This window comes from Vicia villosa, linkage group LG1 (genome assembly GCF_029867415.1).
Source record: "Vicia villosa cultivar HV-30 ecotype Madison, WI linkage group LG1, Vvil1.0, whole genome shotgun sequence".
In the NCBI taxonomy this organism is placed as follows: domain Eukaryota; kingdom Viridiplantae; phylum Streptophyta; class Magnoliopsida; order Fabales; family Fabaceae; genus Vicia; species Vicia villosa.
Window position 1 is genome coordinate 241,497,832 of NC_081180.1, and position 24,983 is coordinate 241,522,814.

The 24,983-nt window shown below is 32.6% G+C and overlaps 3 protein-coding genes across 4 annotated transcripts; 2 read left to right on the forward strand and 1 right to left on the reverse strand.

Annotated features, from left to right (window-relative positions):
• The first annotated feature begins 9,184 nt into the window (after positions 1-9,184).
• Positions 9,185-10,489, forward strand: LOC131624498 (protein DESIGUAL 2-like). Of its 2 annotated transcripts, none has more exons than XM_058895466.1 (3): positions 9,185-9,364; positions 9,500-9,705; positions 10,237-10,489. In XM_058895466.1, the coding sequence occupies exons 1-3, from the start codon at positions 9,266-9,268 to the stop codon at positions 10,358-10,360; spliced, it is 429 nt and encodes a 142-aa protein (XP_058751449.1). In that variant the 5' UTR covers positions 9,185-9,265; the 3' UTR covers positions 10,361-10,489. The 2 variants fall into 2 exon arrangements, with proteins under 2 accessions (XP_058751449.1, XP_058751440.1); XM_058895457.1 differs by having other exon boundaries at positions 10,133-10,483.
• Positions 10,490-14,442: 3,953 nt separating this feature from the next.
• Positions 14,443-15,427, forward strand: LOC131624510 (putative 4-hydroxy-4-methyl-2-oxoglutarate aldolase 3). Its single transcript, XM_058895472.1, has 2 exons — positions 14,443-14,600; positions 14,682-15,427. The coding sequence occupies exon 2, from the start codon at positions 14,694-14,696 to the stop codon at positions 15,192-15,194; it is 501 nt and encodes a 166-aa protein (XP_058751455.1). The 5' UTR covers positions 14,443-14,600; positions 14,682-14,693; the 3' UTR covers positions 15,195-15,427.
• A 2,548-nt stretch (positions 15,428-17,975) lies between these two features.
• LOC131645029 (STOREKEEPER protein-like) lies at positions 17,976-19,433 on the reverse strand. Its single transcript, XM_058915686.1, has one exon. The coding sequence runs from the start codon at positions 19,349-19,351 to the stop codon at positions 18,116-18,118; it is 1,236 nt and encodes a 411-aa protein (XP_058771669.1). The 5' UTR covers positions 19,352-19,433; the 3' UTR covers positions 17,976-18,115.
• Between the last annotated feature and the right edge of the window lie 5,550 nt (positions 19,434-24,983).

A 24,983-nucleotide genomic window follows, 5' to 3' on the forward strand; every position in this document is an offset into this window, starting at 1 on the left:
ATGGATTTTCAAAGTAAAGGAAGGAATCGAAGGAGTGGCGTTGAAGATATACAAGGGGAGGTTAATCGCAAGGGGTTTCACTCAGAAAGAAGGTGTCGACTTATATGATGTGTTTTCTCCTATTGTGAAGCATAGGTCCATTCGAATGTTGCTTGCCATGGTGGCGCAGTTCAATCTTAAATTGGAACAGATGGATGTGAAGACTGCATTCTTGTATGGTGATCAAGATAAAACGGTCCTGATGAGGCAATCTGAAGGGTATGTATAAAAGGGGAAGTAAGATTATGTGTGCAAGATAAAAAGATCTCTATATGGACCCAAATAATATCCTCGACAATGAAATAGGAGATTTGACAAGTTCATGGCACGCATAAGTTTCGTTAGAAGCCAGTTCGACCATTGTGTTTACTTCTGATTTCTACCTGGTAAATCATTTGTTATTTTATTGCTTTATGTGGATGATATTATTATAGCAAGCAACAATGTCGAAGATGTGATGAGGGTGAAGGTTGAACTCAATAAGGAGTTCGATATGAAGCATCTGGGAGCTGCATCCAGGATCCTTGGGATTGACATTCAAAGAGAAAGAAAGCAGTCGAAATTATGCGTATCTCAAGAGGCATATCTACGAAAGATTCTCGAAAATTTTGGTATGTCGAATTTAAAGCTTGTTGTGACTCCAACAAACCCTCAATTCAAGATGAGTATTGATCAGTGTCTCAGTACTAATGTCAAAAGAGCTTATATGAATAGCATGCCATATGCTAATATAGTAGGTTATTTGATGTATGTTATGGTCTATACTAGACTCGATATAACATATGCAGTAAGTCTTGTAAGTAGGTACATGGTGAATCCTGGAAAGGCTCACTGGCAAGCATTGAATTGGATTCTAAGGTACATAAAATGGGTCTCTAAATAGAGTCCTAATTTATGGTAGAGCCTTGGGTGAAGATAGTAAAGCAGCAATCGAAGGATATGTTGACTCTAATTATGCAGGTTGTATGAATTCTAAAAAATCTATTTTTGGATATGTTTTCACTATGTTTGGCACAACAATTAGTTGGAAAGAAACACTTCATAAGATTGTTGCTTTATCAACCACAAAAGCGAAATGTATTGCCTTCATTGAAGCTGTGAAAGAAGCATTGTGGCTTGAAGGTTTTGCTAAGGAGCTGAAACTTCAAGGTCGATGTGTCACTATTAAATGTGATAGTCAAAGTGCTATACACCTGTCGAAGAACTCAGCATATCATGACGAACCAAGCGTATCTATGTGAGGTTGCATTTCTTTAGAGGAGTAATCGAGCGTGGAGAAGTCCAAGTGCTGAAGGTTTCGGCAGATCACAATGTTGCTGATATGATCACAAAGACATTGCCAAGTTGCAAGTTTTTCCATAGTATGTAGTTGATTAAGCTGCATGAGGAAAGCTAGTTTGGTCTTTGATGTTATAGAGTTTGTTCCAAGGTGGAGATTTGTGAGAACTGGTTCGAACTCTATTGGGTCAAAGTGTAGCTTCTGGTTTGACAGGTTTATGCATGTCATTGAAGTATGTTCACATGCTGGTGTCGAAGATCTGCATACTGTAATCGAAGTGTGTTCTAGTATGTGGGTGTCGAAATGTTAGGGTTGTTAGTATTTCGAATTAGACATGTTTGTTATGTCTAATTGTTTAAGTTAGCTTGTACCTTAATTTAGCTCGTAATAGGTATTTGTAAAATAAACCTAGTTTAGTATGTTAGGTTTATTATAAATAGAATATCAGTCTCTCATCATTGCATACTGCAAATCTTAATTTAGGGTGAGATGGTTATTTTTTATTCTTGTAACACTTGTAATCTTGTTTAAAAAAATCAAAGAATAGAAGTTATAATCAATCCTTGTTGTTCTTCTTGCTTCTCATTGTATTTCCTATTATACTCTGTTATTGGCATCGTTTTTACAACAAAATCTAATTAGCCTTTTAACGTTATGGCATAATACACCATGAGTCCTTTAAGTTATTTTATTGTAACATGTTGGTCCGTTAAGTTTTTTTTGTAACAACGTGACCCTTTAATTTTTTTATTATTGAATAGGATATGACATTTATTTTTTTTATGCTACTTTATGTATTTAGGATGCTAAAATACGCATTATGTTGCAACTTTATGTATTTTGGGTGATTGGTTTAATCAAAGATTGAAAAAAGGGTAAGAAAGGATAAATATGCACACATTTGTTAACTTAAAGGACCAAATTGTTAAAAAAAAAAAATTAAGGCACCAACTTATTACAATAAAATAACATAAAGTATCCTAGTATAGTTATACCTAACTTTATTTAATCACTTAATAAAGCTCTTAATTTGATAAATAACCAATATAATTAATAGAAATATATATACCCACATAATAATTATTAAAATATAATACATAAATTCCGTCAAAAAAAAAATATAATACATAAATAATATTTAAATTTAAAATATTCCAACAATTTTATTAAACAAATTAAATCGTTGTAAACTATGGTAAAATGGTAAGAGCTTCCAAGTATCGAACTCACGTATTGTGAATATTATTGAAATGTATTTTTCTAACTAGTTTAACAAAGGTTTTGTTTGGTTGTTTGAATTGGGAATAGAGAAAATTAACTAAAATGTTTTTTTTAATTACGATAATTAAATATGAAAGGGATGAGGATTTTTATACTATGTGGTTACCCATTTTCAAGAGTATTTCATCATAATTTCTTAGGATCTGTTTAGTTCAACGGAAGGGAGGGGAGGGGAGGGAATTTAATAAAGGGGAGGAAAAGGGAGGGGAGGGGAGGTATTTTAATTAAAAGTATGTTTGGTTCAAATGAGGGGGAGGGAAGGGGAGGGAGAATTTTTAATTAAAAATATGTTTGGTTCAGGAGGGGAGGGGAGAGATTTTAAAACTAATTTACCTTTTAACCCTTAAAATAGTATAACACTCATGCTAAATCAAATAAAAACAATGTGATATTCTTAATTTTTTTTGTCAATTCATAAACAATATAGATAATGAAACACAAAATATTTACTATTTCAATTACTTTAAAATATATTAAAGCGTAAATAAAATATTGATAAATTTCATACAATAATCATATGATCCATGATCAGATGAATTATTTTATCATCTTGATGATCCATCTAATTCCATAAAATATTTATAGAATTAAATTTTAGATAATATATATATAGCTCATATACTACAATTATATATACAAATATGTAATACAACACAATAACTTATAAAACAATTAAGTTCTTACAAAATAATAAATCAAAATGTATATAATAAAACACATGAAAAAATGAAGAAAGTTGAGTCACTATATTAATATAAAATAATAGAGTTATCGTAAAAAATGGAGAAATTCTAATAAGACGATAAAAATTATCGTATAATATATATTAAAAACAATTTAAGATTTTAATTAAAAAGTGAGGGTAATTTTGTCAATATAGAAAAAATAGATTTTATCATAACTCCTCTCCCTCCCCTCCCCTCCAAATCCCTCCGATTTGGGGGAACGAAAAGTTGCTTCAGGAGGGAATCTGATTACCTCCAATCCCCTCCCCTCCCCTCATAAAAAATGAACCAAACATACTTAACTTAAAATATTCCCTCCCCTCCCCTCCCCTCCAAAACCCCCCAACCAAACGGACCCTTAGTGATTAAAGCTTTAGTTGTAAGCTAAATCCCTAAGGTTCATAGTGAATCATGAATAAATGTTTGGGAATTTCGAGAGGAGGGATGAAGAGTTTCGAAAATTGATTTTTTTAAAAAAATATAGACAAATTTTAAATATTTTTTGAAAAAAAGATTTTGTTTAAAATGATAAAATAATGTTCATCATTAATGTATTTTTACTTTTTGAAATACTATAACAACAAAAACTATATTTGAACATTTTTGCCAAAATCCTCCAAAACTCTCCTTTAATATAAATTTTGAGTTCCCCAAAATTAGAAGAAGATTTTTGGTATTATGAAGAAAACCAAACCCTCCAAACTAAAATCTTTCTATTTTTTTCTCAAATCCTTGCTATTTTTCAAAGTCCTCTCATCACTTGCCTTCCAAACTCCCGAGCATAGCCTAAGTCTTTCAATTAACAAAAATATATTCAATTTCAAAAGGTTATCACGAAGTTTATCAGGAAGGAAGATAAAAAGTGATTAGTCACCATTTTAATTATTTTATTTGTTAATTTAGATAATTATTTACCATTTTCTAGTTGTTGCTTTAAGATTTGAAGATTTTTGGTAGAAGATTTTGACCTATAGATTAAGAAAGAAAATATTACGTGATTGATGTAATTCTCTCAAGCCCGGCCATTTTTTGAGATTTTATTTATTTTTATGGGTTAATAGTTGCTCACGAAGTTTATAAGATACGACGATTACTGAGAGTTTACGTGAATAAATCAATACAAGAAAGAATCCAAAAAAAATATATAAAGCTACTAGTTGTTCACGTCAAGACTTTGGACTTGACGTCTAGCTGCTGAAACTTGATTAATTTAATACTCGATTGAGCTAAAATTTTAACTGGAGTCCATCTCGATGTCCTCAATATTTCATATGTTAGGACCTAAGGCCAAATATGTACCAGAAATTCCAGAATTTTGCAAAGGCGTCGTGATTTTTTTGTCCAAATGCGTTTTTGGATACTGTCAAACAAGATTTAAAATTGCATAACTCATTCGATTTTCATCCGATTGAGCTTATTCTGGCGGCATTCTCTCTGAAATTTCGTTGGCTTCGATTTATCTTCAGACCTCGAGTTCAGGTTTTGATTGGAAGATCGAGTTTCATCGGTTCCTTGAGCGATACGCACAAAAATTCTGCAGTGTTAAGTTTTCCGTCTCAGATGACCAGATCAAATTCTCGCTGTTCAAACGCACATAACTTTTTCACCGTTTATCGGATTGAGTCTGTTCTCGCGGCAACGGTTCATAAATTTCGTCATCTTCGGTTTGTCGTTGGTATTGTTCTCGATTTTCACACCGAAGATATTGACCTATAGATTAAGAAAGAAAATATTACGTGATTGATGTAATTCTCTCAAGCCCGACCATTTTTGGAGATTTTGTTTATTTTTATGGGTTAATAGTTACTCACCAAGTTTATAAGATAGGACGATGGCTGAGAGTTTACGTTATTAATTCAATATAAGAAAGAATCCAAAAAAACATATAAAGCTACTAGTTGTTCATGTCAAGACTTTGGGCTTGATGTCTATATGTTGAAACTTAAAGAAAATACAAGAGAATTTTTTCATACACCCTAAGGGGAAAAATATCTCTGAAAACCTCTAAAATACCCTTCGAATATGCATATCTGAAATAACTCAATATTTTGATTTTTTATTTTATTCTGATTTTACATTGAGATGTGTGTACATAAGGAAAAACATTATCCATTTGTCCCAAATTATAAGTTACTTTGATAAAAATATATAAGTCACTTTACAATTTCAATACATCTAATAACTTTTTACCTAATATATCCTCTACCATTTATTTTTCCTTCTTCTTTCAATTCTTTTAATTTAAGGATATTTTTGTAAAGTCATACATCATTTCACTTTTCATTTTTTCATAAATTGATAATTGTATTTATCAATTCATATGAAATAGTCAAAATATCTTATTATTTAGAACAAAGAGAGTAGTTTTTAGAACAGGATAAAAAACAAAATTTTTACAGTGAGATATTGGAAGTTACACCTTGCTTGGCCTTAAGAAGCCACTATTCAATGGGAATCTCCAACTTTGAAGTATCTCACCACCTGTGTTTATGTGTAGTTTTTGTACAGTTTCTTGAATTCTTTTTCGTACATGATGAGTAGCTAATTTTCTATTGTTAAGGATAAGATATCCAAGTTTGGGTTAAATTTTTCTTTTAATTAAAATTTTCAAATTGAATTATAATAACAATAATAATAATAATAATAATAATAATTATTATTATTATTATTATTATTATTATTATTATTATGTTGTTATCGTCATTTTATATATATATATATATATATATAACTTTCTTTTATTGTTTAGTTGCCTTTAAATTGATTTATAGTATTTAGTTTAGACTGAAATGTCCTTTAACACTTAGACCTAGGTACTATAAATCAATTTAGTCGGTATTAACGAAGATGACTTTCTCAACACAATTGATTTCTTAGATTATGTTGTGTAGAGCTGTCAAAATAGGCTAGCCCATATGGGCCGGCTCGTCAGACTCGAAAAATTATAGGATTTTGGCGTCAAGAATATGATTTGGAGGATACGGAGAAAATGCATTTTTACTCAATTCACATTACATAACAATGGTTAATTTATCCATAAATTATACTATATGGCGATGGTATAGAAGATTCTCTACATATTTTTCTTTGAATGTCTCTTTTATCATGTGAACTATGAGGCAATTGAAAGTTGAGTTGATGGTTTTACAGTGTTCTTTAATATCATTCATTCAGAATCTACTTAATGAAGATTGTGGTCTATTTGCTACCATCATATGGAGTACCTAGAAGCAAAGAAACACCATAGTATGGAACAATGGTCTAGAACAGCAGAGGAAGTGCTGGTCATTCTCACTTTAATTAGGTAAGATTTGTATAAAGCATTCTCCTAAAATACCATTTTCAAAAACATTTTCTTCAAAGATTAGAGTTTTACAAACAAATGTGCAGATTATAGACGGAAGTGAAAATAGTTGAGGTTTTATAAAAACTGAGATTGAGTGGATATCACAGCTAATTAGGATTTTCGGAAATCACCACAACTAAAAAATATGGAGTTGTTTAATCAAGAAATTCAACAATTATCATGATTAAGTTTTCACACCATGCTCAAAATGAATTTGATTAATTGAATGTTTAATCCAACATCAAGAGTTCATATAGTCATAATCGCCAAAAAGAATATCCAAATGACTAGATCTATCACAGATCTACGCTTATACAATAAATCACCAAAAACATATAAAATATATCAACATGTGATTTTAGAACATGATAAAAGCTAAGTAATGCAAATCTGTACATAAATGTAAAAGAGATAAAGAGAGAGATTGTACACTAGGTTTATGTTGGTTTAGCATGTTCGTCCTCGCTTTGGGCTTAGTCTAGTCTTCAATGGAGAACCGTTGAAAATTTTATTTGGTTTTTTCCAATGTTTACAAATTAATATACAGAGTTTTTGTTACAACGGATAATTAAGACAACACTTAACACTTCAAACTAACTAATGCTTAAACCAACAAAGGTTTAAATATGAATTTCCCCTTTGTTGTAGCTAAATACTCAAAATTGTTGAATTCACAAAATCTCACTTGATCTTAACTCAATTCCTTGCTAGACCCAAATTTATGTTTGAAGTTTTTGTTATGCATCAGACTTTACTTGACTCTACCAGTTCCTTGTTTTAGTCTTTGTTCTAATCAAGGATCTTGAAAAACTCCCAACTTTATTTCACAACTACCTTTAGTTGGTACTTACAAAGTATTCAATGAGGCAAAAAATATTTTTAAAGTAACCAAGCACCATGATCAAATTATTGAATCTTCAATTTGATACACATAAAACTTCACAAAAAAACATTAGATTCCTTTATGTTCCTTGTTGATTCCTAAATATCCACCCAAACTCCATCTTTAGAGTTGGGTATCACTACAATGAAACATCTTTGTTCAAAGTTGAATATGATTGGCTGTCTTAAAAAAATCACTAACTTCTAAACATGTCTAACTCAATCAACACACCAAGTAAATTGTATAAAAATACATTAAACATCATTGTCTACTTGACTACAACAACAACAATCAAACCTTATCTCACTAAGTGAGGTCAGATACATGAATCAACTTTTGCTATAATATTCTCTCCAAAACCATGTCTATACCCGAATCGCTAATCTTGAGACCTTTGTTAATAACTTCTATGATACTCCCATCATTCCTTTTTTAAGTGTCACTTTTTTACTTTTTACACATACCAAAAAATTTAATCATTATCGTTACTTTTTAAAAAATAACTTTCTTTTTACCGATAATACGCTTAATCATTTGTCACATTCATTTGAATTGTTCTCTCTCTGCAATAAATGAGTAGGGGTGATTTTGACAAAGTGCAATTAATATTACCTTGAATTTGCAAACGACAATTAAAAATGAACAAAAAAATTATCAAAAAAGTGACACTTAAAAAGAAACTGAGGGAGTAGATTTTTTAAGTATTCATCTACCTCTAGTAGTTTGACTTCTCTCAATCTAATATATTATCCTTACCACAAAATCTACATGTCTTTTCTCTGCATGTCAAAACCACCTAAGTCTATTTTTCATCATCTTTTTTACTATAGGTGCTACCTTAACACTCACTCTAATATTGTCATCTCTAATCTTATAACATATAGTCTTACCACACATCCAACGTAAGATCCACATCTATGTTACACTGACTTTATTCTCGTATTGATTCTTAATCACTCAACATTATGTCTCGTACAACATCCTAAGTTTCTATTCAATAAAATTTTCCCTTCAGCTTGAACGATACCCTTGTGTCACATTAAATCCCTGAAGTCCATTTTCATTTCATCCATTCAACTTCAATTCGATGGTTTATATCCCCTCTATTTCTTCATTATTTTATATCACAAACTCAATACTCTCTCTGATCCTTTTTATAAGAAAATAATTGTTTTTTAGATATATTGAGTAACTAATGTATCTAGACAATATATAGGTCAGATACATTGTCTTTTCAATGAAACCTAAAAAGTAAAAAAATAAATTATAAATAGAATTATAGGGAGTATAAATAGATCCCCTTCTTTTTCTTCAATTGTCTACCTGACTTATAAGAAATAAATCAACAATAGAATTTCTTAAGAAAAACTTGTTGGATGGCCAAGTTCAAAGCACATATATGAAAATATTTTCCTTTGCTAGTGATACTCTTCTTTTCGTGTCCCCCATGAAAAGAATCAAGGAAAGGGAAAAACAAGAGAAGAATAAAGTAAAATGTATGAACAAATTAAAGCACCTTTCACCTAAAGATCACACTTATACTATTTGCTCTCATATTATTACATGAATATATAATACAAAGCAAACGTGAACTAAACTTTATTCATATTCTCTTTCATAACAAATGCTTAAGAATTCACTATTAAATAGTAATAGTCAAGAACCATCAACATTGTATACCTCTCTATTTCACAAACCATTAAGAAATCATCATGGCCAAAAAGTATGGCTTCCTTATTTGCATACTTGTCATGGTGATGGATATTATTGCAGGCATACTAGGAATTCAAGCAGAAACATCTCAAAACAAGGTAATTTATCCCTCGTGTGTGACACTCTGCGCTCACCTCAATTTGATTAAGATCAGACAATTTAAATTTTAGGGTTACAGCCCGCATTTTTTATTAATTAGTTTTGTTTGTGATTTTTTTGGGATATGTAAACAGGAGAAACACATGAAGATATGGCTATTTGATTGTAGATATCCTAGCCATCAAGCTTTTAAGCTAGGAGTTGCAGCTATTATTCTCTTGCTTCTTGCTCACGCAATTGCTAACTTGCTTGGAGGCTGCATTTGTGTTAGATCTAGAGATCATCACATTCCAGCTACAGCTAATAGGCAATTAGCAGTGGCTTTTCAAATCTTCTCTTGGTAAGTTTTGCTATTTAGAACTTCCTCGTTCAATACCGTAAGACATGTTTAACACTAAAAATGTTCTTTGTGATCCTATTTATAAGAGAAAATTTACTTTTTAAATTCATTAAATAATCAATGTATCAGGTCAATGATACAGTCTAGATACATTGATTATTCAATAAATCTAAAAAATTAATTTTGTCTTATAAATAAGACTAAAGATAGTACTATTATGTATTACGAAAATCAATGTTGGACGGTCTTTTTTAATATGCTTTTTTTATAGACCGGATTGTGTTTTTGAACAGACACTACTAATTATTCCGTCCTGATTAAATCATTAAAATAAATTGAACAAATTTTCTCTTATAATAAAGACGATCGGGTCGTTTATCTGAAAAAGAAGAAAAAAAAATGTTGAATGTTTGTGTTGTTTTTACAGGATTGTGTTTGCGGTTGCATTGTGTATGCTGATTATTGGTACATTAGCAAACGCAAGATCAAAAAAATATTGTGGAATATTTAATCACAGGTTTCTATTCATAGGTGCCATTTTGTGTTTCATACATGGAGTGTTCACTATTCCTTATTATGTTTCAATCACAGCCATGAGAAGGGAAGAAAAGAGGCCACAAACCCCCGGACCCGCCGTAATACGCACTTGATTTAATATCACATTTTCACCAAAACGTTGCTAATTCTTACATATGAAATGTACTCTTTTTTTTCAATTAAATTGATTGAATGAAAGTTTTCTATTATTTGATTGTACTATACTCACTAGATTCGCAATTTGCTTGCGACGTATACATATATAGTAAATACTTGTTTGATTGATTGTCTTAACTCTTAACTGTCCCAACTATCTTAAAATATGGTATAATATAACTCAACCTTACAAAGTGAATTTTTAAGGTGAATATTGTAAGTGAATTTTTAAGGTGAATATTGTAAGTGAATATGATAGTAGATATAAATGGTGGGTGATTCGATAACAAAAACTCGATAGCAGTGGTTCGACGTATCTTTAACCTTACTTTGATACCACCTTATATTTGTGAAAGAGTTTAAGTCAACTTTACAAAATCGTCTTGTAAAATGAGGATTGTCTCCATTTATAAACATCATGTCATATATTGTCTAGGGTAATGCTAACTTGTGCCCCAAGGGCACATGTTAGGAAAATATAAATGGAATGTTTGTATTGAAAAAGTAAATAAATAAATTAACTATGAACTTTTAATCAAATCAATACACAATTTTCAAACACAAAGTTTCTATATCCAACACAAACATTCCATTTATAGATTTCTAAACATATGCCCTTGGGGCACAAGTTAGCATTACCCTATTGTCTAATATAAGACTCTTAAAACACTTTTTCACACACACTATTGGGTTTGGTGTTTGGTTGCATTGCAATTGTGGAAACCTGTAAACAAGTGGTCTATCAGATCTTGAACCAAACTCTAATACCATCTAAAAAATCGGTTGGACCTAACGCGATCTTACAAAACTAGCTTGAAGATTTCCCTTAATTATAAACATATATAAACATATATTCATACTATATAATGTCAGATATAAAACTCTTTAGTGATTGTGTCTTGAAATAAGCTTTGCAATTTTACATTAAAAAAAAGATAAGCTTTGCAATTAGTATATTTAAATACTTGGAATAATTAATTAATTTTGTCGTGTTATTGGTCCACAAACTACCATATTACATACTAAAGTTCATGACTAATTCTGCTGAAAATATAGCAAGTGGGAGAAGTGGGGGAAAATAATCCCACATGGGATAGGAATGTGGTGACTTGAGCATAGTCCAATCAGGGTTGTATATAAATAGTCATAGTCTATATCATTATTTGTACACTCCATTACAATTCAAGTGAATATAAATCCTTATTTCCTTATTTTTAATTCAAGTGAATATAAATCTTTATTTCTTTATTTTTTTCTCTTTCTCTCCTCTCACTAAAAGTGTCTCACGCACTAACAAATTGGTATCACGAGCCTCTGATTTCGAGAAAAGGGACTGACTTCCTTGTATTGAAAGTACTCCCTATAGGTGGTGGATAGAAGGTGTTCTGTTAAAGAGTATTAACGGCAGTACAAGTGTATGTGGAAGAGAGAGCTTCCACTTGAGAGGGAGCATTATGAACTCACACTTGAGGGGGAAGTGTTGAGAATATAGCAAGTGTGAGTAGTGTGGGGGGAAATAGCCCCACATTTGATAAGAACGTGGTGACTAGAGCATTTATAAGTGGGAGAACTCACTCACCTATCACCTTAAGTTTTTAGGTGGACAAGTGGTGTGTCTCCCACAAAGGTATATTGGTCAAAGGAATGTCCCCAAATAAGTAAGAATGCTCCTCGCTCGATCCTCCCCCGATTGTTGCGCTAACAAATTCCATTAATGTAAGTAACTATCTTGACTATAGGTTTGGTTACAACCTAAAACTATTTAAAACTATAAATGTTTATATCTGTCATCCATAATCTTATTATTTATTATTAAAATTGTACATGTATGACTAACTAACTGTTTGATGGTCAGTTCTCCATAATTCTATTTGTAAAGACTTGGATGTATGTTTGACCACATTTAAATCGACCTTCAACTCAATTTAATCTTCTTTTCTCTCTAGTAACTACTTCATGTATCATCTCACGTGTTTATTCTAGAAAGAAGGATAACCTTCTCTCTCTAAGAAACTTAACGTGCTTTTCCCACCCATACATAGGATTTGTGGAGGCGCCCACCCCATTTTCTTTCTGGATCTCATCCTCACCCTGTGGTAGTTTGCAAAATACCTTGTGTTTTTCCTCAATCTCTATCCGTGGAAGTTGGGAGTAATTCTTATAGAGAAATGGAGGAACATTTCGTTAACGAAGGAAAGGGAGGAAGGTGTTACGCCGGAGGTACCAGAAATCCGTGAGGAAGAGGCTTTCCAAAGAACTTTTGTTGGACGACTATGGACTGAAAACAGCTTTAAATCTAGAGAATTCACAAGTACGGTAGTAGGAGCATTGAGGTTAAAGAACCAAGTGGAGAGGCAGAAGCTAAACAAGAATCATTTCCTATTTTGATTTGCATCTAATCAAGATCTGGAGACGGTTATCCGGAATGGTCTTAGGAGCTATGACCATAATCTACTAGTTTTTTAGAGAGTCATCGGGCAAGAGCAACCTTCAAGCCTCAACATGCATTTTAGGGTTTTCTGGGTTCAAATATATGATCTACCCCTGATGTTAAGATTTATGTCAATGGCGGAGAAAATAGGAAACATACTTGGCATATTTGAAGAGATGGATATGAAGGATGGCCATATAATGGGCGATTCTTGTGAATCTATGTCAAGAAGGATCTCAATAAACCGTTGAAACGAGGAACGGTGGTCATATTCAATGAGAAGAGCAAATATATTTTGAAATATATTTGTTGCGGATTTACCTGCGGATTCTAATTCCTGCGGATTTATTTTCCTGCGAATTTACCCGCAGATTTTCATTACCCACGAAAGTTTTAGCTGGAGACGAGGAACCGCAAGAAACCAATTTCCTGTGGATTTTTAGTTCAATTTCGCAGGTAAATCCGCAGAAAAATTGGTTTAAACTTTAAATCTTCTACTTGTGTGTACTGTATTTTTTATATAGTTATTATCATTACTTCTAGGGACTAATCTAATCTTATACTAATCATATCTTTTAATTGAAAATAATACATAATTTACATATAAGTAATATATTATACTTGAATATAATTTAACTAGTAAATATGTTGTTAAATAATATAAAAAATATACCAATGTTCAATTACCTTTTAAAAATATATCTTTCTTTTAAAAATAAAAAATATTAATAAAACAATTTCGTCTTAAAATATACCAATGTTTAATTATATTATTTATTAAAATATTTTTATATATAAATAAAAATATTGAAACCAAATTAAAAAAATAAACTTTCGTTATTTTGTCTTTTTTCAATTTTTGTATTTAATATTTTACTATATTTTTAAACAAAAGTGTGTATATCACACCAGTACATATACGAATGTACGAGTAACACACATGTTCTGTGTGAATGCACGGGTAACACACCTACGTCGTGTGAACGCACGGATAATCATAACAAAATCTGTGTGAACGCACGGGTAATCATATCAAAATTCATACGAACGCATGAATTATTACATCTTTTGTACAATTAAATAAAATAAAAGTAAAACTTATGAGTTATACTACTGATTTTTTTTCATTATTTTTTATATTTTAAATCATAGTTCAAAATTTAATAAATATAATATTAAATTTAATTCTTTTAGATCATTCTCTTTCTAGACTTTAATGTAAAATTATGTTTTTATTAATTTTCTACTAATTTTAATTTTAAATATTTATTTGTCTCATTTATTAAATTTTATAAAAAAAATTATTATTACAACTTTATCCATCCTAAAAAAATCACAATTATTTTTTTACAAAATATGTGGTTAATATTTTTTCTTCACCATAGAAGTTTTTAAAAACTTATATAATTATCTTTACGGTCTATGTTTTTTCTTTTTTTAAAATAAACTTTTGATTTTTTCTAATTTATTTAAAGTTTTATGACAAATTAATCACATGTTTGCAATCCACATCATAACACATAGGGACCCACGGATTTTCTAAGTTTTAAAATAAAATAAAAAATTATAAATCAAAACTGTAAACCAATTATCTTACCGACTAGATATCAGTGACACGGATATCAAGGGTAATGCAATCATCACATTTTGATATTTGTAGTTTGAGAACCACACATACTTTAGTTGAGTTTCATCCACTTTGTCACAAAAGTTCAAATTATCATCACAAACTTTTTCCCCACATTCATTCCACTTCCTTCTCTGCCTTTCGGTAAGCATAATAAGCTGCTTATTTTTTAAGCTTAATTTGCATAATAATCTAAGCTACCACCTTGTTTCTTAATGGTTGCAGGAATATTGTAACATGTCTTCACTAGCAACAGCAGAGATATGTGACACAAACATATCACATCTATCAAGTGGTGATTTAAGGATACTACATCCAGTGTTCCAGATATATGGCCAGTCACAAGCATTCTCAGGGCCAATAGTTACTGTAAAAGTGTTTGAAGACAATGTTTTGGTCAGAGAGCTTCTTGAAACAAAGGGAGAAGGAAGAGTTTTGGTTGTTGATGGAGGAGGGAGCATGAGGTGTGCTTTGGTTGGAGGGAATTTGGTGCAGTTGGCACAAAGTATGGGTTGGTCAGGAATTGTTGTGAATGGTTGTGTTAGAGATGTGGATGAGATTAGTTTGTGTCAAGTTGGTGTTAGGGCTTTGGGTTCTCATCCACTTAGGTCTAATAAGAAAGGTTTTGGTGAGAAACATGTTGGTGTTTATGTTGGAGGAAGTTTTATTAGGGATGGTGAATGGCTTTATGCAGATAATGATGGTGTTATTGTGTCCAAATTTGAGTTGTCGATATGAAATATAGTACTAATGTTTTTATAATTGGATTTCAGCTTTTAGCCATTGTTGAATGTTTACATTTAAATAGTATTTAGTATTGACCGTATTGTTGCTTCATCAAATTTAATGTAATGGATTTGTTTGTGAATTGTTTGGTGGAAATCATATCTCCATCATCATAGTCTTATGTTGAATTGTAATAGTAGAATCGTGTAAAATATTTTCAAAAAGGGGTGGAAGATGTAAAAAAAAGTAATAGTAGAAGAGACAAATATTTGTATGACTACAAATATTTGTTCCAACTTTTTAATTTAAGATATTGTCTGTTTCTTTGAATCCTTACTGCAAAATTGTAATAGTTGCATCATTTTACTTCAAATATTGTCTTTATAAAGTTGGAACAACGTCTTTCAATTATCTTAAAATTCCAATAGGAACAAATCCAAGATAAAAGATCAATTATCTTATAATTCCAATAGGAACAAATCCAAGATAAAAGAAAAAGATTTGGCAAACAATGATTAAAATGATAAGAAGTAGACTTTCCAAATGGAAACGTAAACATCATTTTGTCGGTGGCAAACAATTGATTTATGTCGGTGGCTCTGCCAAGTATCGTTTCTAAAAATTGAATCTATGTTCAAACAATTGTTTTAGGGTGAAAAGTGGACAAGAGAAAATTAATTGGTAAAGTGGGATAGGATCTGTAAACTTAACGATGAAGGACGTTAGGGTATAAACAATTTAAGAGTTTTTAACAATGCTCTTTAGGGTTAATGGGTTTGGAAAATTAAATACGAGATCAGTAGTTTGGTCGTCGGATTCATGATAATGATGATATAAATTATACAAATTAATTATGGTATGTTCGGATAGAAAGACTCAGGGGTAAAATTTTGGAAACTCGTTCGAATCAATTAACATCAGATTTCATTAAGTGGTTATTTTTGTCCGAACTAAAAAAAATGTCCAGCCCAAATACCATAGTTTGGTTTAGATTTCGGCTCGAATTTGCACAAACCAACTAACATCCCTATAAGATGTTGACTTATAGATATGGTGAAAATCTTGGCAGTTTAAATGTCGACAATGGACATACTTCGTTGCGGTTGAGAGATATATGTAACGTGGACTTATGTGCCATAGAATATGAAAAGATAATTCAGTTAAAAGAGAGTTATATGATGATGATACTTGAAAATAAAACATTCGTTAATAATTGATGTTATACCATCAAAATATCTTGATGGAAGATTTTTCATAATCAATTTGCAACTAAAGATAATTTAGTTAGAAGAGGTGTAATCAGCATTGATTCGCAACTTTGCGTTGTCGTGTGTGGAATAGTCGAATCAGCACCTCACCTTTTTGGAATTGTGGATGACTATTTGTAAGAATGGTAAAACGGGTCTAAGCTATCGGACATACTCGTTTTATCGACATTATTTTGTTGGATAGATCTACCCTACACCCGTTTTTTGTGAGTTTGGTAAAACGGGTCTATCTATCGGACGTACTCGTTTTACCGATATTATTTTGTAGGATAGATCTATCCTCCGCCCGTTTTTTGTGAGTTTTTACATACACGATCATTAGTACGAACATTAACGGGGAAGACTTACCCGTTTGTCATCCCTTACTTTCTAGTATATATGGATGGTTATTCCTCATTTTGTGTTTCTAAAACTTTTATATGGGGGCATTGTTCGTCTTAATATTTGTAGGATTCTTAGACTATCAACTACCGTGGTCTTGGTGGTGCTGGGGATTCTTTTAGTCTATCAACTACCATGGTCTTGGTGGTGCTGAGTAAGAAGTGTTTATCCGGGTCCGTCTTAATTTACTCCGATACAGATTAATTTAGAGTTGATTTTATAAGGATTGATGGTTTTTAGTCTGAATTTTTGCTGGTTTGGCATTAGCAGATCAAGCTGTCAAGTGTTACTTGTTGCGAAAGAATTGGCTCTCGTAATCAAATGTTCATTTTCACAGTTCGATGTTTAGTAAATTTCTGACATTTAGAATAATTAGTCAGCACCAATTTAGATGTGCTGCGGATGGCTACTAAGTTTGATTGATACAATGATTCTTAATATTATCCAAGAATAATGTGTAAAACACCTGGTGGGAAAAATGTTAAGTACACTTTATTATACAACTCAAAAACACAAGACAAAAAAAAGTACAAGCACAAGATACTACTGAACTCACCCATTAATAGTAGCACTAGCAAACACTGTTTGATTCTCATATCATGCCTCTGGAACCCAAATGGGAATAGCTCGATGTTTTAATAGTGCTAAACCAACTATAAATCTATATAATATGCACACACAAAAACACTGTAAAACTATATATGAACTCTACACATTTCACACTGAAGGTATTCTACACATGCATGAAGTGCAAACCTAAAATTCATTTCAGAAATCTTCCAATCTGTAGGTATTCTACACATGCATGAAGTGCAAATCTGAAATTCATTTCAGAAATCTTCCAATCTGTAGGTATTCTACACATGCATGAAGTGCAAATCTAAAATCCATTTCAGAAACTTCCAATCTGTTTGAGCAAGTGACCAAGCTCTATCAAACCACCAAACATGCTGGTATAACATTACAACCATTAAAACTACATAATGTGTATCTCTGCATGTTCAGCAATCACAATATTCAAAATTTCTAAACCATAACAATTTCATATAAACAATAATCAAACAATCAAACAACCACAATAATTTCATATGAAAAACTAATAATACATTCATCATTAATCAGCAGTTGTTAAACCAAATGATCATAAGATAACCGCAAAATCACTGCATAAATAAAAAAAGAGAACATATCCAAAACATGCACCAGTTTAGCAACAAAATTAACCCTAACATAACCCTAATTGATTGTCCAGAACATTTACCAGATTAGCCACAAAATTAACCTCTAGACAGACTTCTTCAACGCGTCCAATGCTATCCTAGTCTGATCCTTAAGCAGTTGCCCCCGAGTCACAAACAGTTCCATCTCCGCAATTTGAACCTTTCTCCATCCCTCATCAAACTCATCAGCCTTAGACTCCTCCAACAATCCCATTCCCCTCTCCACAGCATTCTTGTTCAACAAAGATAACCCCGCAGCTTCACCAAATTTACACATTTCACTCAAAGCCAAGCTTTTATCAACACCACCCTCATCTTTTCCAGCACCATTCTTGGCAACTACTTCTTTCTTAGCAGAACCATTGTTTCTCACCGGAGCCTCCTTCTTAGTACTCTTCGGAGTTTTCTCATTCACTTTCCCATTTTCTTCACCTTCATTGCCTCCATTATTGCCTTCAGTATTGCCCCAAACCTTTTTGTAAAGTTCAAAAGCTTTCTTATCATGCTCTTTAGTGAAACTACCACCGTCTTTGAACTTCATCTTCAAACCACGAACCTTCCGCTTCAGCTGTTCGCTAGTCGCATCCCCGTGAATAGATTTCTTCACAAAACTATGAAATGCCACCAGGTCCTTCATCGGATCCTTTCCAGTTTTGGATATGAAGTCAGCAAGACCTTTCAGAATGGCAATCTCGTCTTCTTCAGTGAAGACTCTCGGATTCATCTTCTTTGAGTCTTCCCCGGTCATCTTCACGTCACCGTCTCCATCCGCCTCGTTCTCAGAACCACCGCCGGCGGCGGTTTTCTTCTTAGCAGGTTTGGAACCGTTTTCGTTTGCACGCTTTGTTCCAGATCTGGCAGGTACAGGAGTAGATTGGGATACAGGAGTAGATTGGGCTTGGGCTTGTGGTTGGGCTTTCATGGGTTTGGATGCGAGAGGCTTGACTTTGGCGTTAGGTGGAGTAGGTTCTTGTTCAGAATCAGATTCGGATCTGGATTCTGATCCGGATTCGGCACCAGACTCCGATTCAGAACCGGAGTCGGGCTTAGGGTTTGAGATTGGGGTAGATGGTGGAGGGTTTTTGGAAGGAGGTTGAACTTGTTCTTCTTCGGATGAAGAGCCTTCCTCTTCATCTTCATCATCTTCTTCATTCTGATCAGTTTCTTCTTCTGAATCTTCTTCATCGACTACTTCATCTTCTGGCTTTTTGGAGGAAGGTGGTTGGTCGTCATCGGAGGAGGAGGAGGCGGTGGGTGGATCGTCGAGCGGAGTGATGCGGAGTCGCTTTGGTGGTGCCATGGAGATTTGGGATTAGGGTTTTGGGTTTGGGAGTGACGATGGCGGAGTGAAGTGTTGAAAGGAATAGGGTTCTCCATATTTAAGAAAGAAATAGTGTCGATTAAAATACTCTATCATTTTGCTAAAATAAGTTAGTTATTAAAATATTTTTTATAAATTTTATTTGTTGTTATTTAATTGGATGAATTAGTAAAATAATAGTAGTAGTATTATATTGTATGTGTTTAAAAATTAATCTATATGACTTTAGTTAAATGTTTGTAACAAATAAATCTTTTTAATTCTTTTAGTAAGTTATTCTATTTAAACGTGTATCTCAAACGAATGGGAGGGAGGGTAATAGTCTAAACAAAAAAGGAATTATGAACTTGAATGTGAAAAGTAACACAAATTTAGAACAAATTTGATAGACGGCATTAGGGATGCTCAAAACCAAACTAACCCAATAGAAAACCGCAAACCAAACCAAATCAAACCGAAACCGCAAAAAACCGCATTTGGTTCGGATTAGTTTGGGTCATTTTTTAACAAAACCGCACGGTTCAGTTTGGTTTGCGGTTTGTATTTTGTAAACCGAACCAAACCGAATCAAACCGCATTATGTTACAACCTAAATTTTACTTAACTCACATCCAACCCAAAATTAAACCTATTATACATTAGCCTTATGATTACGAACAATTTTCTCATCCTTACACATATAATTTCAGTCCCGATCTTCTAAAATTTCTAATAACATTATTTCAACTTCTTTGCCACATACATCTTTCATCTTCTTCTATAATCTTTACTCTCCTATATTCTTTCTTTTTCACCTTCTCATTTTTATGTAAATATTTCGTATTGCAGTTTCATTTTTATCGCACATCTTCTTCTCTAATCTCTCAACACTTTTTTTTTCTTTTTCACATTCACTAATCTTTCGTCTCTTCTATTTTTTTGTTTCATTATACTAATTTTTATATTGTCTTATGCTATTATTTTATGTTTAATATTCCACTTTTGTCTAATTTAATTTTTACATATTACATGGAAAATTGTTGTCAAAATATGACGAATTTTGTTGTTATTTGTTAGTGTATGAATGTCTAAATATAAAATTATGTTGTCATATATATGTGTATGTATGGCTCAATAAAATATTTGTAAAAAACCGAACCAACCGAACCAAACCAAACCGCATTAGTTTGGTTTGATTTGGTTCGGTTTTTTTTTAAGTCAACCGAACCAAACCAAACCGCACTATTTTTTCTCTTGCGGTTCGGATGATTTTTTTCGTCAAAACCACCCAAACCGCACCGCGAGCACCCCTAGACGGCATTGTCACGCATAAGGATGTTCATGAATCCTATGAGTCTCATAATCATAATCCTTTCGACTACATCAATTGAATTCATCTAAATTATGAATGGATCAAATGCAATGTAGACGTCTGTTTGGATACAAAAAGGAAATGGACTTTGGGAGATTTTCAAAAGCGAAAATGGAGAAATCGTGGTTACAAATGCAAAATTCATCAATCTAGATGATAATGTGATGTTGGTTGATACTATGGCTCTTAACATGGCCCTCAATGTAGTGGTGGAAACTTGATTCCTTGATATTTACTTTGAAACGATTGGGAAGAAGGTTTGTACTCTTAGAAGATCTAGAATTTCATTTGTGAAAAGAACGGATAATAAAATGACTTACCTCCTAGCCAAACAAGCCAAAGGGACATGTAACTTTGTTTGGATTGAGGATGGCCCTGATTGTATCAAAGTCCAATCTAAATTAGATATGAGGCTCAATGAATGAATAGTTTTGTTTTTGTTTTTTCAAAAATAATAACATTCGTAACCGCACACCAATGAATTGTAACGTTTGTAACCGTGCATCAATGACTTGTAATGTTTCCTGCAGATCGACTTTATTGTGCCGAGCTTATACCTGACAGCTTATTCAGTGTCGTTCCTGGGTCATACCCCGACATGTCCTCAACTGCTTAGCCCATTTCGGCTTCATACTCGGTCGAGTCCTAACTGAGTAGTCGGATCTAATCTCTAGGAATAATCTCCTATATTTACCCATATTTCATTATTTATTTGAGTTCGTACTTTGGCCTTGATAAAAATATTTTGGGATGTACATAAACCCCCCAGGCACGAAGTCCCAAAAGGAATGAAGTGTTCGGACAAAAGAAGCCTGATGTTTTTTATCCTGAGTCCAAGTGTTAACTCGGATTAGCCTGATGTTCTTTAACCTTTGACATCTTGATGTTGGATCCGTTCTGGGGGAATTTCATGTTGACTCTTTTCGTGAAGATCTACGACTTTATGTTACACCCCAAAATGTATCCTTTTCATTTCTAATCATGATTGGCTTGTTTTTCATTATCATATGCATTCATACATTAAGATGGGATCAAGGTACTGTGGTATTCCTGAAGTTCCTCAAGAGATAGAAGAAGGGTATCCAACAGTCATGGCAAAAGAGAGCTTCATAATCCTCCATCTTTGGTTTTCTTGAATTCTCAAAGTTCCATACATCTCAAGACATCTCACCTGCCTCATTGGTACATTGGAAGATTGAAGTTTGCATTGATTTTGAAGTGAAACACATTTCTTTGGCTCACCAGATGAAATATGGGTTTTGACCAATTGAAGAGAGATCATTGATTTTGAAGTGAAACAATTGAAATGAGGAATATGGTTTTGGCTTGTTTTCTTGAAATGATCTCTCTTTGGCTTGTTTTGACCAGATGAAATATGGTGATAAAAATTCTCTACAATCAATGATCTCTTTGTGACTTGTTTTATTTCATTAAGCTATTTCCTCATTTCATTTTTATGAAACTGCTAATTAGGTGCTATATATTGTTTCTTGCCGTGTTTGACTACTTTCTTAACTATCAAATCATGATTGAAAGTGTTGGAATATATGAGCCTTGTTAGTCATAAGTAGTAATAAACCAGGACATATATTTTATTTCCTTGATACTTATAGATACTGTGAGATAATGATGTAGGATCTCCAACAGTAGCACTAAATACACTAAATACCCTGTTTCACTATAGTAAGAAATGGATTGGCATTTAGAAATAAATATTCACATGAGGAATGAATTACTTGATTAATACAATTTGTTTGACAGTAGATAGCATTGGCTCTAATGGGGTTAGTTAATTAATAAAATGCAAAACAGTCCTGTTTGATCGAAATAGCCGAATTAAGCGGTATAATTAGTTGTCCGAAATTTAATGAAAATTTACGTGGTAGCTAAGTGTAATTAGTACATTAACGTGGTGGTTTTAGTTTGTCGAAATTGTGATATTAATCGGTAGATTAAATTAACGGTTGAATTACTTTCAATAAGCCTATTTAATTGGAATACACTTGAATATAGATTAATTATTCGATTGGTCGGTAAGTAACAGTATCTTGAGAATTTGACCATAATCATACTTTGAGATTTAGTAAATAACTTAGGAACTATGGTATGATACTAAGTAGTGAATTTAACCGAATGAATTGGATAATCGGTGAAATAATTGAATTGTGTCCGAATTAACCGGTTGAGTTGTGTTTTTGGTGACTTGGAAGTGTAACCCGAAGACTCATAAAGTCGTGAATATTAAGGATATAACCAAAAATTAGATAATCGGCAGTGGCACGAAATTTGCACAATTGATTGAAGTATGCTTTGTGAATAATTTTGGTTAGTTGATAGTGGATTAATGAGTTAATTAGAAGACTAATTTATAGAGGATTATGAGACTAATTTGAATTGACTTAATGAGTCGAATTGTTGTGATATACCGAAGCCTGACGTTGTTGTTTCGATACTTAACATGATATCTAATTTAGTTAAATGTTAATTGGAAGTTGATTTGGTTTACTTGATAAATTAGCATATTGAGATTACTCTACGAACCGACCGAAAATTGTGATTTCGTTTTGAATGCCTTTGTCGCAAATAATATTGTGATTGCCAATATGTTTATTAATGTGCATCATATGTGATTAGCCTTATGGCATGAACCCTAGCGAGTTTTCGTTAGTTTAGTCGATTACGACGATAGTTGAGATAGTCCTGATGAAATGTGTATTTGTGATGACGTGCCAAACATGATGATAATTGTGATGATCTTGTTTATATGAGAAGCTGTATAATTGTGATGATGTGTCGAAACATGACGATGTTTGTGATGATTGATAATATGTGATGTTGTATATATTTGTGATGATAATTTTGTGACTAAGTGAAGATGAATGATTAATTGTGACGTTGAATTACCTCTAACAATTGGTAATTATAAGTGACGTGGGCGTATGCCTAGTGATGATGTGTGATTGTGATGAGTATGTTGTGTATGTCTTGTTTGTCGAGTCGCATTTCATATGCATACTCTGTGATGGCCTGGATTGGCAAATTAGTGACGAAGGCTTATGCCTTATGCCTCAGATTTGGGCAATTGGTGAAGGGGCTGAAGCTCCGATTGGTACCACATGCATATACATGAGTCATGTCCCATGTGTCTTATGTGATTGTTGTTGTGATGTTTTGTGACTATATCGTGATTGTATTTTGTGACTTGTTAAACGATGGAAGTATGTGAAGATGTGAATTGATGATTTTATGAATAGTATGATGATATCAATATTTGTGAATGCGATTAAGTGAATATGTCTAGTGTGACTTATATGTGATGCTTTGTGACTAGATGTATGACTTATATGCGGTGATGTTTTGGGGACTATAATTGTGTGACCTATATGTGATGTATCGTGAATTAGCTTGCAAGGTAAAGGAATGAGTTTTATATGTAATTGATATGAATATGATTTGTGGTGACTTGTTGTGAGATGTAAAGTATGTGAGATTTGTGAATTAGTGAAATCATGAAGTGTATAGCAACATTAATACTTGTGATGTGATGGCTATATATGCATGGATCCTAATATACAATTTATCATGCGCTCACTTATATGATTTGATATCTCACCCTTTTCTCTTGTTCGCCGTTGCCTTTATACCGATAACATGCAGGTGTTCGAGTATGAAGATTTAGTTGACGTTAATCGAGTCGGTTGTCGCTCTGATACATAACACTTGGGGGAACGATTTTATGATATATCTATGATGTTTATGATTTTGTTGTTTATTGTTTTATCTTAACACTTGGGTGATTATTTTGGGAGATTAAAGAGGGAATTGAGATCTACAACCTTGTCTCTTATACAAAAGTTGCAAAAGGTACTGAAAATTGAGAGATATTAGCCTTAGAAGTTCAGCTCATTTAAAGTCATATTGGGCAAGTTGCCAAGCAATTTGATGCGCCATGCCCAGGAGTTTCATCAAACAGGTGGTGGGCCAAATGTGCAAGTCCATTTCTTGTAATTGAAGCAACAATTGAAAGAATAAATGGAAGGACATTGAAAATGGCCATTTAAGCTTCACAAAAAACTTGGAATCACATCAATTGACCAAAGGATAAGAGAGATATCATTCTTGAAAGTTGAGGTTTCAAAACTGACCAAATGCCCAGCCATGCAGCCCATGCACGCACGCAGCCTGCAGTAGTTAGATGCTATTTTTCTCAAACTTCATGCCATGATTTCTCCATGATGCAAACTTAATTTTCAGTAATTC